Source organism: Haemaphysalis longicornis, unplaced genomic scaffold (genome assembly GCF_048455015.1).
Source record: "Haemaphysalis longicornis isolate Haplotype H1 unplaced genomic scaffold, Haemaphysalis longicornis Haplotype H1 scaffold_1, whole genome shotgun sequence".
In the NCBI taxonomy this organism is placed as follows: domain Eukaryota; kingdom Metazoa; phylum Arthropoda; class Arachnida; order Ixodida; family Ixodidae; genus Haemaphysalis; species Haemaphysalis longicornis.
Window position 1 is genome coordinate 348,518,748 of NW_027526203.1, and position 14,858 is coordinate 348,533,605.

General features: G+C 44.1%; 1 protein-coding gene across 1 annotated transcript in view; it reads left to right on the forward strand.

Moving 5' to 3' along the window:
• LOC144153857 (sec1 family domain-containing protein 2-like) overlaps positions 1 to 14,824 on the forward strand; it is a 32,725-nt gene extending 17,901 nt beyond the window's left edge. Inside the window, exons 9-15 of the mRNA XM_077685591.1 lie at positions 516 to 713; positions 2,865 to 2,964; positions 3,022 to 3,085; positions 3,166 to 3,277; positions 3,523 to 3,678; positions 14,418 to 14,550; positions 14,644 to 14,824. Of these exons, the coding sequence (XP_077541717.1) occupies positions 516 to 713; positions 2,865 to 2,964; positions 3,022 to 3,085; positions 3,166 to 3,277; positions 3,523 to 3,678; positions 14,418 to 14,550; positions 14,644 to 14,733 (853 nt within the window). The 3' untranslated portion in view covers positions 14,734 to 14,824. The remainder of the gene's footprint in view (positions 1 to 515; positions 714 to 2,864; positions 2,965 to 3,021; positions 3,086 to 3,165; positions 3,278 to 3,522; positions 3,679 to 14,417; positions 14,551 to 14,643) is intronic.
• The last annotated feature ends 34 nt before the right edge of the window (positions 14,825 to 14,858 follow it).

The window sequence follows — 14,858 nt, forward strand, 5'->3', positions numbered from 1 at the left end:
CATCGTTGCAAGTGCCCACTACATAATTGTGTTTCAGTGGGGGGCATATTGTCCCTCCACGTTCAGTGCCTCCCACATGCGTGCTTTGGCTTTGGACATTTGCATTGTGACCTGCAGATCATCCTTTACAAAGAGCCACTTCCGGATCCTTACAAGCTGAACCCACATGCAGTGAGTGTCATGCAGTTCAGGCAGCATTGGTTCCTTTAGAACCAAAGTTGAACAGAAAGTGCATTTGGCTGGTTGCCCTAACACATCTTGCGGCAGCTTTTTCTCTGTTGCTGTAGTTCGTATTGAGCCTAGATTCATTGCAAAGACAGCCAGTATAAGCAGTAACCCCACCTGGGTTACTGCTTTAGTTCTTTAGATTATGTTATTTAGGGGGAAAGTACGATGACGATGATGATGGTGATGATGACGATGGTAAGTGGGCTTGACTGTACATTAAGGAGAGGGAGCGGGTGTACATGTGTGTCCGAGCCATTCAAACGAATCAACGGGGTGCTGTGTTTCAGGGATGCCGGTGGTGATGCTGTTGTGGAAAGGGGCCTGGTGCAGCAAATCCTTGGTGTGGCCCAGGCAGTGCTGGGGGACCGGTACGCGAAGCTAGAGGACCTTCTTAGCACAGAAAAGGTGCTCGTACAAAATGCCGGTATCTCTGCTGAGGCTGCCTCGCGAAGCCTGATCCAGCTCCTTCGTTCCAGAAACACAACGTGAGTATGTCAAAACAGCATTGCTGCATTGTTGCTCATTGTCATTCCGGCCCCGTACTTGCACCTGGCTCTCAAAACGCGCTGTGTGAGCTGGAACGACAATGTGTTTCAGGGTCAAATTTTGGGCACTCGCCTATCTATCGTGGTGGCTCAGCTGCTCAGGCGTAACACCACTGAGCCCAGGCTCACAGGTTCGATTCCCAGCTCAAGGACACGAGTTCGATTCCCGGCTGCTGCGGCCGCTTTTCTAATGGAGGCTAAAAGCGAAAACGCCCCTGTGTTTGAGATTTCGGTGCACGTTAAAGATCCCCAGGTGGTCAAAATTAATCCAGAGCCCTCCACTATGGCACGCCTCATCGCCTGTGTAGCATCCATGCGTTAAACCCCCCAAGCAAAATCAATCGATTCCCAGCTGCTACAGATGTTTTTTTGATTGGAAGCGAAAATGAGCATGTGCGCAAGATTTTGGGAAGTTCCCCGGTGAACAAAATTCATTTCTGGCCCTCCACAATGGCACACGTCACCTGATAACCCAGGTGTAGCTCCGGCATATAAAATCTTAATTTTACAAGACAGAAAAAGAGGAAGAAGTAGGAGGTTGGGAAAATATCGCTAACCTCAAACCAAATTGAGGGCTTTATAAAGTAGGTCACCTTTATTTCCTACGCGCCTCTAATTTCCTAATGTAAAATTATATCCTAAAATGAGAAACCAGAAAACTGAAATCGACAAAACAGTGCTACGACGGGACAAAGAAGGTGAAATGAGACAGGGCACTGATGCTCTTCTATCTCACTGATGCAGCGCACTGTCTCGCCTCACCTTCTTCATCCCATTGTAGCGCTGTTTTTTCACATTCAGTTATGTACCAACAAGCCCGCATTAACACACTTTTTCCAAAAAGTAATTTACGATTTTTTTTGTAAAGGCATTGTTGGCAGGTATTATTTGTGCACTTGTCTTTTAGCATAGCATAGATGCAAAAACTTAGTTTTGTAATGCACGTAGTTCGGAAACCTTTATTTCGGTCACCCTGTGTTTGTGTAACTGTAAAACTAGTGGAGTAAAATGAGTAGGTAGTGTGCACTGCCTTCATGTACATTTCATCTTAGGGAGTGACAACCAACTAGGCCATGTCGTAGCTCCATAGATTTTATTCACTGTATCAAGGAGTAAGTCTTACGAAAAAGTAAGAACTGAATTTGGACTAGTCCGTCTCATATCACAAGTGTAATTGTGGCTCGAGTGGTTATTGCAATGAAGCTTTTCTGTTCTAGTTATAGGCAGAGCACATAGCAGTGGCAGATTTTAAGCTCGTGCTTGTGTGTGAACAGCATTTGTGCAGTTAGCATTATGACCAAGGAGTGGTGGAAAGGCTGCCTATAAGTGCACAGGGTGTGCAGCAATTGTCATCAGCTGTGCACCTTGGTTGCACACTTCGTCACTGATGGCAGTCAAGGTATTGTTCAGCTCTGTGCACTTTTTCAGACTGCAGTGATTTAGTAAAAGTAAAACATTAATGAGGCATAAATTCCAGCCGTTCAACATTTCCATTAATGCTGTCTATGACCCTGATTTACTTACATTTGCGATAGCAGCATGACTTCTTAAAATCAAAGTTGTCAAAGTTTGAAATGATCGTTTTTAAATGATCAAAATATGCCAGCAATTCACTGCAGCTAGGTGGTGTATGCAGGGCTCAGCACGCCTGAAATGAAGCCTGCACCATTCTGTACAAATCTTTCTCCTGGTGTCTTCATTTATGCTTTTTTTGCTCTTAAGACTCATAAGCATTGCTGTCTATTTAAATTTTTGCTAAAAATGTGGGTTGCATGCTTCTACAAGCACAAATTTGCAGGAGCGAAAGATTCAGTTTTGTGCAAGAAAGGTAATTAACATATTTTTACGAGCACAAATTTAAGGATGCAAAGGAAAGATTGGAGGTATATCTTACAAGCTATCCAAAGATCAACTATTTTACATGCCCATTCTGACAAAATTTCCATAGCTACATTAAGTAGCCGGTGTTGTAGCGGCCGCTTTTCTGATAGAGGCGAAAAGGAAAAAATTAGTAGTGGCTTAGCTCTGCTATGCCAGGATATACGTAGCGTGAGCTAAGGTTGTAGCTTTCTCCCCTTTTCTCCTACACAGGCAGTTGCAGCTGGAAGACATTATTGCTCTCATGGCCCTGTTACATTCCCTGTTCGGGGTAGAGACTTTGGGAAGTGAAGGCGACTCGCAAACCCTCAAGGTGAGGTGCCTGCCCGTATGGCAGTGGTGCAGTTCATAATCCTTGGATCTGTTCTAGGCAGAAATTGTGGCAGCCATCTATCAGGCAGAAGAAAGCTTACCTCCATTTCTCAGACATCTTGGTGAGTGCGGTGTTTGACCGAGTTCTGCCCTGTGTCCCTTCTATAAAGGTAGTAATAGATGTGGCCTGTATGGCTTTCAGTTTCAGACAAGGAAGACAGCCTGGATGAAAACAGGGTGATTCGGGAAGTTGACGGAATCTTTGACACCCTGCAGTCTCTTGGAACAGCCAGGGCTTCTTTGAGAAAGTACAAGTAAGAAATAGCTACCAGAATCTGTCTTGTCCTGTTGTAGTAGTACCTGCAAGGATTTTTCCATCTGTAAGGAGTGGGAGTGGCAGTGTGAAAACTCTGGTTACAAGACATACTAGGGCAACCTGGAATTATAAAACATTTTTTTGACACATCCCTCCTCATTTGGGGTAAGGTAAGGTGTGAAGGGGAGGCACACTAAAAAATGAGCGACAACGTTGACAAAATAGTGCCTGCTTTTTGTGCAGAAGCATTCTTGAAGAAGGCAACATGATGCAGCCAGCAATGTACAAGCCATTACTGAAACAGCTTCTGGAGGACATCTTCGATCCCAATGCTGCTGAGGCATCACAGCTCGACTACCACTCTGGAGGACTAAGCGATATGCTGAAGGCAGGATTTGGGTAATTTTTTTTATTACCTACAACCTAGTGGATACTTATGTCAGTGGTGAGCTTGTTGATCTGTGCACGTGGACCCAAGAACTCAGTGAGCTCAGGAAAAGCATGAGAACGGCAAGTTTGGGCTGGCTTTGATCCGTGGGTTACACCTAAAGCAAAAATGATATGTGTAAGGTGCAAACAGTACGCTTATTCACTGATTAATTTTATTTGGAGAAATGTGAAATATTAAGCACAGGGCAACAAGCGAGATTAAAATAGTGCTGCAGGTCATGGAATCACTCACTGTTTTCTGTTTCTATAAACCTGCTAAAATCTAACCTCGAGTACATTTCCCCTCTTTTTATGCGCTGACCTGCATTTTATGACGTTTAGCGCAGTCCCGCCAAGAGAGAGAGTAACTGTAATGAAGGGAAAGAAAACACAGAGAGGTTGGCGCGATCATATAGGTTCTGGCACGCTACTCCGGGTGAGGGAAGAGGAAAAAGCGTGTAGGTAGAGGGTGACATATGTGATGATTATGAGATCGAGGTGAGAGTATAACTAGACACACACACAAATAAAGAATGCCTATATCTTGTACAGCTCATGCTCAATAGTTCACCATGACAGGACCTGAACTACAATCTAGCCACACAACTGCTGCTTTTCAAAAATGTCAGCACTGCTGTGAATGCCTCATTTGAGGGCTGCGGGTCTGGCCAGGTTCCCAGCGGGACGTCCTCACACAGTACCCGATTGTCTAACTGGGCCCAGTGCAGCTAACTTTTCATGCTGATGCGCATAGCAAGAACAGTTGCAGAGAATATTAAATGTTCTCTGGAACATGGCACACTTCACAGTCAGGGTCACTCACACTGTTGATGAGGTGTTGGTAGCAATCAGAAGAAGCTGCGCCGAGCTGCAGTCGGTGGAACAGCGTCACATGGCTTTTATTTAAAATACGGATTACATGACACATAGCCATATGTGTTCTGCTTCATACTATGGCTTGCAAGTTGTGCAAACAGCTAAATAGCATTCAAGCAAATGCCAACGGAGCGCTGGCGCCAAGCCACAGAGTAAGGTGGTGTTATCTTGGTTTCTCCACCACACCCTGACTCCATTTCGTCGTTGGTAATTATTGTACCTCCCAAGCCAGAACTTCGGTGCCTCTTAGCTTTTTTTGCACCATAATTGTCGGCCTTTTTTTCCCATGTTGTTCCGCAATTGGCACACACTCTCATTTTTTAACTCCGGTTCATGGACTATGTTAAAAACCATTATAATTTGCAACCCGAAGCAAGCATCATTTGATGCTATAATTGCACGGCCAATGCCGTTGACAACCTGTTTCCAAGTGCTAAACAGAAAAAAGGTGGGGAAAAAATTGCAACGCAATTTTTTTCGGCTGAGGCTAGTTTATATGCAACTTCTGTGATCACAATGGATAGCCCTGCTGCACAGTCTCGCCCCAGAGTTCAATGCTCATTCAAAGGGGAAAACACGAGAAAGTGGAAAGGAGAACAGAACTTGAGGCTGGAGAGACACCGTGGTGGTAAAGAAAAGCCACAGCCACACAGAGAAAAATTGAACACAGCTATAAAGCTGCTTTAAGTCAAGCGGCCAAATTATGGTGTTGATGTGAAACGTTTTCATTCACTCAGCTTTTAGTGAGGTATCCGGAAATCCTCTTTTCATGTGGATGCTCTGGGAGTTATGTACCATTTCACAGGCAGCCGCATTTGTTTTTACAGTTTATTTGAAAGAGTGCTTTTAGGTGCAAAGTGAGGCTGGAAAAGTGGTAATAAAGTATGATTAACACTTCATCTTTATTTTTGTCAATAATTTTGGTCTGTAGCTTGCGTGAAGCAGAGATTATAGTGTAATTGAAGTTCCTGGCTAAACTGTGACCTATGCCTATAATATGCATATTATGGGCGTAGTTTTCATTGGCCACATTATATAACGCTTTCGCATAGTCCAGGGAAAGTCTTATAATTGGGATCTCACTGTACTACAGCGAAAGCTCGTTAATTCGAACTTCAATCAATCGAATTTCTGGATAATTCGAACTGTACGATATTGTCGGGCCAAGCTCCCATAGAAGCCTATGTATAAAAAGGCTTGTTAATTTGAATGTGAGTGGGCTCTCTCACGAATAATTCGAACTACGTGCCCCTGAGCCAGCGGCTTGGCGCCTGGGGTATGATGGCCACATTAACGCACCTGCTGTGCCTCCGTAACGTAGTGAAAAATGGAGAAGGTAAGATTGAGTAAAGCCAATTCAAACCCCCCATGGCAGACGCTTTCAAAGACGCCTTCTTTGCAGGCTACGTAGGTGACAACACGAGTGCAGTGCTTTGTGATGCGCTGACTGATGAGGACACCATTTCTTAGTTCAGAAACACAAAGCCTGTTTTATGAACCAAATTAATCTGGAGCCCTCCACTACAGCGTGCCTCATAGCCCAAGTGTAGCTTCATAGTATTAAACCCCCCCCCTTTGTTTTTGTTCATTTTTTCCCACCATGTGGAAGTTTGTTCGAAAAATGGAACATGGCAGAGCTGTACTTCTGCACCATGTTCTCTATATCTGACCACAATCCTCTGGGCCAATCCCAAAAGGGTATGGTCTTTTGGTCATACAGTCTCTCATTTTTCTTTCTTTTGCTGTTTCGATCCATCCCGTATTACTTCGCCCTTGTACCATATTATGTTACTCTGGCTTCCAAGCCTCTTATGCAGCCTCTTGCTTCATGGTGTGAAGTTCACAGTTGATGTTTTTGTCAAACTCCTGTGCCTTTGTCAAGTGTGCTGATGAAGCTTAAAAAAAAAAAACAGAGTCCCTTAATGTGCAAGTTTCCATCTTAATAGCGCAAAGGACAGGGCAGAGGAACTGCAACAAACACACCGCCGTGTTTGTTGCATTTTCTCCATCCTGTCCATTATGTTGTTGCTACCCAAGTGCAGCCATGCCAACTTGTCCAATCATCCCTACTTTAGTTCACAATAAGTGCAGCAAGGAATCCTCATAATTGACATTGCTACATTCGGGAAGGCGTCCCCGAACCGGGCTCCGTCGCCTCCGTTATGTGTGGTAGCATGGTAGTCGAGCAGCCAGCAAAAGTTGCTGCCTTGGTATTGATGACAAAAAGCCAAAGGAAAACTTGACTAGTTTACTGCATGGCGAAAGATGAGCCAAAGCAATACAGGAATGAGGTTACAGCGGGACTCGAGCAGAACGACAGCATGGATTCGCTGCTGCAAAACGAACTAATCTATCCACCGAGAGGGTGGGTTTTATACACAGAAGCTGTAACGGCTGTGGGGCTTTCCCAGTGCTTGTGTGCACAAAGCCCTAAAATAGTACAGACACACACAACACTCTTTCCCACAGCAGTAGCGGTGCTCGTTGAGTCTGAGAGAGGGAGAGAGGAGATCTTGGTGAGCAGCGTCCGCTTCGCCAGTGCACGTCCCAACACAAAGAACAGTTTGTTTCATGTTTTGCAACTGCTGCGGCTCAAGTCATCACTTTTTCGTGGAAGGTGGGATTTCCGCAAGGCACAGGTGCACTACACAAAGCTTGGAGCGCGCACAGACAGACTAGCCGCGCGCTCAATCATAACAACGTGAAAGGACAGTCTGTAAATGATAGATTTTTCTACTTGGTGCTCATGCACTCTATACAAATAGAATCAGGCCTGTCCCCATGAATCCTATCCAACTGCACTTGTCTGCTCACAATAAACAATAACAGTACTTAGTATTTTCAGTGCACAGGTTATTTGTGCATAATTTGTTATTTACCATTCACTAGTCGAGCGGCAATGTTACTCATCATCAGTTTCAAGGCTGTTTCTTCAGTGGTAGAGTGCTCTTGGTAGTGCGCTATACTGAATTGCAATTCCTGCCCGACAAAAGGTGGCATATGCCGTATGTGCAAGGGATGTTTTCCTCCCACCCCCGAGATGAGAGGAGCTATATCATCACCTTGTTATATCTGGCCATGCTGACCTCTCGCAGGGAAAGGTCAGGGTCTCACTGGTGCCATCCACCATTCATTGCAGTTGTGCAGCCTGTAGTATTTATTTACCGGCCGTGCTGGCTAGTGCAGAACTAGTTCACACCTTTTTTTCCCTGCAGTCCCGAGAGGGTGGGTGGCACTGTATCACAATTTGTGAGGGTCTCTTTCTGGGCAGTGAAAAGAAAAGACAGCTTAATGGACCTTTTTTTTGTTGTTGTTGTTCCTAGCAGCCTTCAACCTAAACTAAAAATACCAAACAAGGCCTAGACTATGCCTCCACCTCTCTCATTTTTCAGCAATGGCTTGCAGCATACTCAACCTAACTCATGGTTTTCACCTTTTTTTTTTTAAGCTGTTGATGACATTCTATACCCATTTTATGTGCAGTTCAGTGGCCTTTGGTATCATAATTGAAATTTTCAGTAGTTCCCCACTGAAAATTTTAGTGAAGACGCACTCGATGCTTACCGACATCAACCCTTTCCCACGTTTTGATATTATTGCAAAAACCTTATGTGCCCCATAAGGTGAATAACCCGGCGTTATGAGCGGAGGACGGCATTCCACGTGCCCTCAGTTATTACAGGGGCCATGAAGACAAAATACAGGTTTGTTTTAATCAAAAGATTTGGTGTTTTATAGTACCCTCAGCCCTTGTCCAGCAGCAAAGCAGACGATGCTTTATTTACTAAGAAATTAAACAATTTAAGCCAAAATTTCAACGCAACACCTCCAGGTCACACGGCTCCATCCTGGGAGACCCCCAGATCTCAAGCGCTATATATGGGGGCCCCAGCAGTGGTCTTCTCTTGGATTTTTGCACATTACGGGTGCCATGTTGTACATATGAAAACTTTTTCTTATGCCGTAGGGCGATCTCTCACAAAAAAAAAAAAAAAAAAAAAAATCTCCTGCTGCATTGTATGTTTCATGACGTCAGCAATTTCGTGCCCAGGGCAGGTACCCAAAACTGAAGATAGTATGTTGACCAGGGCTGCTACCATCTCACAGGCTTCCGTCTCGTTATCTTGTTTATCGTCCGCTTTCATAGATGGCGCTGCAAAACCGATCAAGGACAACTGTTTGCTCTCTGCCTTTGTCCGGACTTCTATACCTACCGTATTTTTGTTGCGGTTGATAGTAACGGTTGATAGTAACTGTTTTGTAAAACACCAGCTGACTCGACAAACTGGGTCATGTAAGTGGCCGTGCCACTTATTTCAGTTGGCCAGTGTTGTGTCAGACAAGCCCAACGCACCCAACATCTACGTTAGGCAGTCTCAGTCGGCCAAGTGCCGCACTAGCTGCTTCTATGCAGGGTGTCGAACCGGAACTGAACCGAACCGAAACCGGAACTGAACCAATATTTTTGCCGGAACTTAACCCGAACCATTTTTTTTTGGCACGCTGAACCCAAACCGAAACTGAACCAAAAAAATAAATAACGGTTACCGGTTCATCACAAAACGGTTCTACCATCCATTATTGATATAGCGCAGTCAGTGTCATTTGACAATTTTGTCTTTCCATACCATCAGCTTAGTGATCATCAACGGACTTTTACCTCTCAGATTGATTACAACATTATTGACACCCTCCCTACTCGTAGGTGCAACTCGAGGAAAGAAATACGCACCAATATTGAAGTCGTAAATTGCTGGTGGCCACGCGCAGAATATCCAACTCTTGGCTGCGTGCAGGCGATATAAAACATATGCTTTGCGGTTCCAGATACAGGTCTCGCTGAGACTATACAAGCATTGTACATCAATGCAAAATGAACACTAAAATAACGAACGAATAGATTTTTCATTTTGCATAATATTTTACTTTTATACATAACAAAAAAATTAAATTTTAAGATTCAAGTTACATTTTTTTCGTCAAAAAAGGGCAAGAGATGGTGGTTACTGGTCACAGGGAATGGCGACAAGACCATGCCTTCCAGCAACATCCAGCACTCTTTGCAAACTTGCATCGACGGGTCGGTGCTGAGCATCGTGCCCTCCTACCGTCCTGAATTAATTGCAGACCGCTAAGAGAGGGGTCCTCTGGGTAGCCATACAATACCTATATTGCTAGGCGGCGGCAAGACAGATGACAAGAACGATGGTTGATGGTGAACGTTGTATTTGCAAGGTGTCAGCGATGAACGTCTTTACAAGTGGCCTTGATAGCTCCAGCCAAGTTGCATGCTGCTCACATCTTCGTCGTTATCATTGGTATAGATGAGTATATATATATATAGGGCTACGCGACAATTTGCTTTTCTTTTTCTTGCGACAATATGGATTAAGTCTGCTCTTTCTGCTTTACATAAAGAGCATTAGGGTTGGGAAGCTCCTGGATAAATTTTATTTGTTTGATACATCCTGGATACGTTTTATTTGTTTGAAGCTGCCTCCATGTGGCTTGTTGAATATTGTTGGGGGATTTATGATGTGCGGGATATTTATGTGTAGGAGTTAGTGCATAACTATCTCATGGTACGTTTTCATGCGTTCCCTGGCCAATCTGAGGGGAAAGTCACCCACTGCCAGGTTCACAAAAAAAGCCCGCGTAATAAAAAAATGTGCGGGGGTAGGCAGGCCACCAGACTGCTGCACTGCAAAGCAACAACCCACACCCTAAAAGTGCCCACTTGTCACATTTTAAAATTCATGGGGATACACTGGGATACATGGTGCTTTCATACTGTTATATAAAACTGCTTACATTACTCTTAGTGAAATGTTGCCCCACCAATTCACTTCTGCATTAAGGTGAAGCCGACTCTGCTCGTTGCAAATAGAGCGGCATGAAAAAATGTTTATGTGCTAGTAGAGAACTGTCAGTACTTTTGTGCCATATTTTTGTAGATTGTTAGTGGCGTGAACAGCAGCTCGATACCCAAGTCGCCTAGGCAAGTTCATGGTCGGCACAATTCCTCTTCTGTGCATATACTTACACGCTCTGCGTGGGACTTAGGTGCAACCATGAAAGCAGAATGAACCGTAGCCTTGTTTTCTTTGAAAATAATTGCCTCTGGTAACATGCACTACACTATTCCGGCCCTGCAGGACGTTGCATTCAGCAAAAACGATAAGTATTTAAAAACCTTCAAGTTTCAGTCTAACCGCTGTCGGCAGCGGTTTAGTGTGGGAAAACAGATTTACCATGCATTTAACTTCATGTTAGCAATCAAGAGGTATGGTAAAACAAGACTGGAGGCACCACTAAATGTCACAAACCTTATTTTTAGCTGTGGCCCTGGTAGGCGGCTGCCAGTCGCATAATTATGTCCTTGTGAACTCAAAAGGGCCGGCAAGAAAGTGCCTGGTGACTGGCAACAATTTCATTTATTTTCCCTATTATTTAGCCTAATTGTTTAAAGTAGCCATTACGATCAACATCATTGCTATTGAGACAAAGCCATGTTTTGAATGAACCAAACTTGTATTTTTCTTGGTCCCAGTCCCTTTGAACTACAAACTTAATTTTTTTTGTCACAGTCATAATTATTCTTTCCGAACCGGTTCGCAAACTGGTTCAGGCTTGCAAGCCGGTTCGCGAACTGGTTCGCTGTGTAATTTAGTCGAACCAGAACTGAACTAAAACGAAATTATTTCATTAACTCGAACCATAACCGAATCAATATTTTTTTCGGTTTGACACACTGCTTCTATGTTTACGTGTTTGCTTGTAACTTTCATACCCTACCACTCTTACTGCTACAAAAATATGCTCTAAATTTAAGCACAAATAGCTCGTTCTGTAAGCTTATAATCCGTGTAATTTGTGTTGGATTTTGTCAGCCTCAGCCAATCGCAATGAGCTGCCCATGATACGTCACGAGTTCAGTGCAGAAAAGTAGCTGCCAAGCCGCATGATTAGTCTCTGTTTTCCTAATTATATAGCTTATTTGAGTGAAGTGTATGTTAAAAGTGATGTCAGTGTTATACTTATGAGGCGGTCTTTCGAATGAACCTAACTTGCATTTTGTCTTCATGACCCCTTTAGCAATAAGAGAACAGTGTCAGACGCAGGAATTGAACCGGGGCACAAGTGGTGACAGTCAAGTGTGCCCCGGTTCAATTCCTGCGTCTGATACTGTTCTCTTACTGCTAAAGGGGTCATGAAGACATGTCTCTCTTAAATACTACTCGTCTATACATCTACATGACACTAAATAACACTTGCAAAGTGCACTTGCTTATGTGCTTTAAATACAAAATCATTATGGCTTTTCCTGGCAATACTTTACTGCTACATCGCCTTTGTGTCATGCTGGTTCTATAAAGCTAGTTGTACCATAATACCAATTCGCAGATTCTCTGCACAGAGTTCCAAATAGCCTCCAGACCAGTTGTGTATCCAGTGAAGGGGATTGGCCGATGACAATGACAGCTGCCATCATGAGCTCACGGCTGATTCACTCCCGTTCGGCTGCAACATCACCATAATGCCCCACAAATGACCCACAATATTTACATATCCACTCCAGCAAGTTGGCCAGTGAAGATAATAGCTGCCATCAGAGGCTCACTGCCGATTCACCAATTCCTGTTGCTATGATGCTTTCGCATTTAAATCACATAAGCAGACTTAAGTGACCCCAGTCATTTTTTTTTTTTTATCCACTGGCTACCAAACTCAGTGGTGATAGGCCATGACACATGCCCAGTATCGATGGTGATGGACTTGGTCCTTGAAATAGATGCGTTTGCAAAATGGCATTAAAGAAACAAAGAACCATAGAGCTGGTGCTCCCAGCATGCCCACAGCAGAGTCGATGAGGCATGTTTCTCAGTGACTCTTGATGAAGTGGCCATGCAACAGCAGTGCATTTTTTTAAAGACGATAGTCTTTCTTGGGCTACTTAAACCCAGAAATTTTGGTCTATCTGTATGTCTGTCTGTGACTCGATTCCAAAGTAAAACAATGCCTGCGCAATAGTCTTATATAGTCACAGCTAAATCTACCCGTCTAGGTCCTGTGTAATGTTCATAATTGTTAACATTGTTGAAGAAAAACAAGACATTACTCAAATATAGGACAACAAAGTAATACAGAAGTGATATTTGCAGTGTTCCTTTACATAAATTCATACATGCTTAACTTTTGCGAAATTAAATACTTCATCAACTGCAGAAAAAAAATTCCCTCCGCCGTCGCCCGCGCCACTATAGCTTCTGGCGCCATTTTAAGAAATCAGCTGGCAGCAGTTACGAAAGGTTCCACTAGATAGCTTCCACGTTCTGCTTGCAATGCACATGGAGTAGGGAAACGCGGTTCTATAAACGTTTAAGTAGGCCGCCTCGATTCACGCGCGTCTTCGCCGTACGGCAGCGCTGGCATCGAGACACCCGGTTTGGAGCAGTGGAACGCGGGAAATTTAAAATGATTTAAGCAAACCTGTGGCGTCTTTACCTTGGGAGGGGCGCGACGCAAGAGGAACAACTTGAGAGGTGAGCGGAAAAGCGAAGGGAGGCATTTACTTGGCAAAAGTCGATAAAGACTATCGTCTTTTGGCAACATTAGCAACGAAAGGAGCAGATACGCGGCCAATTTTTGGGTTTGAAGGTCAACTCGAAGCCAATATCTGCTGAAATTTTCAAACATTACTTGCTAAAAGCAAAGACAATGACTGTTTGAGTTCAGAGTTTGTCCAAATAACCCTTGCAATGGGAAAGAGCATCAATGATCAAAGTAATGCCGCTAGAAAAACATACTGAAAGCCCCATTTAAGGCCACTCATACCAACAAAAATGTTACTAAGAAGAGTCTTTCATGTAACTTGCCTGAACATGTTCTTGAATGCCCCTTGCAACACTGCCAATAAACACTTTCACTCTTCACTTCGTGCCTGGCAGCATTTCAAATTCTATAGTTACCACCATCACCGAGTGACACAGTGATTTGCTCATCTTCGGCTTTGCCTTTGCTGCAATTTTCTTTACCAAATGCATTTATTGCCACAGCTGAAGAGAAGCCGGCTAATAGCCACGATATGGATTGAGTGACGTCGCTCGAACAGGCAAACAATGCCAAGATAGAGAAAGAGGGAACAATCTTTTGAGCCAGTTCATAAGCTACATGGCGGGTGTAGGGCAGCAATATTTGGCTCGGGTACTTGGGGCTACCTAATCCAAGAACTGGACGTGCTTGTTGACTATGTTCTAAAAGGATTTTAGGCATTGAAAACAGTGCATGGGTGGTAGGTTGGGCAAGTTGACACGTCGTACGTCTAAAATAAAGTGCGGAATCGCAACGGAGACAACAGATTGAGCGCTTTGTGTCGCGTCTCCCAATCTTGTCTGCGTCTTAATTTTTTGCTTTCTTGCTTTCTTTTAGGAGTTTTGAAAACAGTGTTGCAGGGAACCTTTAACAAACAATCTTTCACTTGCTTCATAGCGAGCAAGCAGCGCTATGCACCTCACCTAGCACTGTCTGTCGTCTGTGCAGCTTTTCACCTCGCAATGTGCACTAACTGGCCCACCTCAGCTCACATTGCCTGCATTTGTTTGCAGGGCTAAATCCACCTGTGCAAATCCAACCTGTGTATCACAATTCAGTGAGGATTAACTTATGCTTGCATCATATTTGTATTACATTATCTTTGACATGACAGCTCATCAGTGAAACACAAGTAGCATTTAATACAAGGTCCAGTTAGAAAAGGCTCTATATTAATTAGGTATTACAACTCGCTTGTCAACACCAGTCGTGCAGCACTTAGCATTTGTCTTCGTCTCCAGACTTTTCAGAAGCTCGAGCAAGCCATTGCCGAAGGACAGCCCAACACTTATTGTCCTTGTTATTGGTGGCATAACAGCATCCGAAGTGAAGCTTGTGAACGACTTCATTTCATCAAGAAAGCTGCCCCAGCAAGTATGCGTGCACTTGTAGTTTTTTTGTGGCATTTTTCACTTTTGCCGTGCAGGGGCCGTGTGGCGCAGCATCTGATGTTTTCTTTCTTCGTAGGTCATCGTTGGAAGCACTACTGTAGCCAAGCCGTACGAACAGCTGGGCCTCCTATTTAAGGAAATCACGGGCGATAACAGCATCTTATAAGCTCCACGGCAGAACTCTGGTCTATCGTTGCTTTGTTACATCGTGCAAGGCGACAGACTGCAATAAACGACACATCGTAACGTTAAGAGAATGCGACTAGCGTGCGTCTTCCGCAGTCGCGCCGG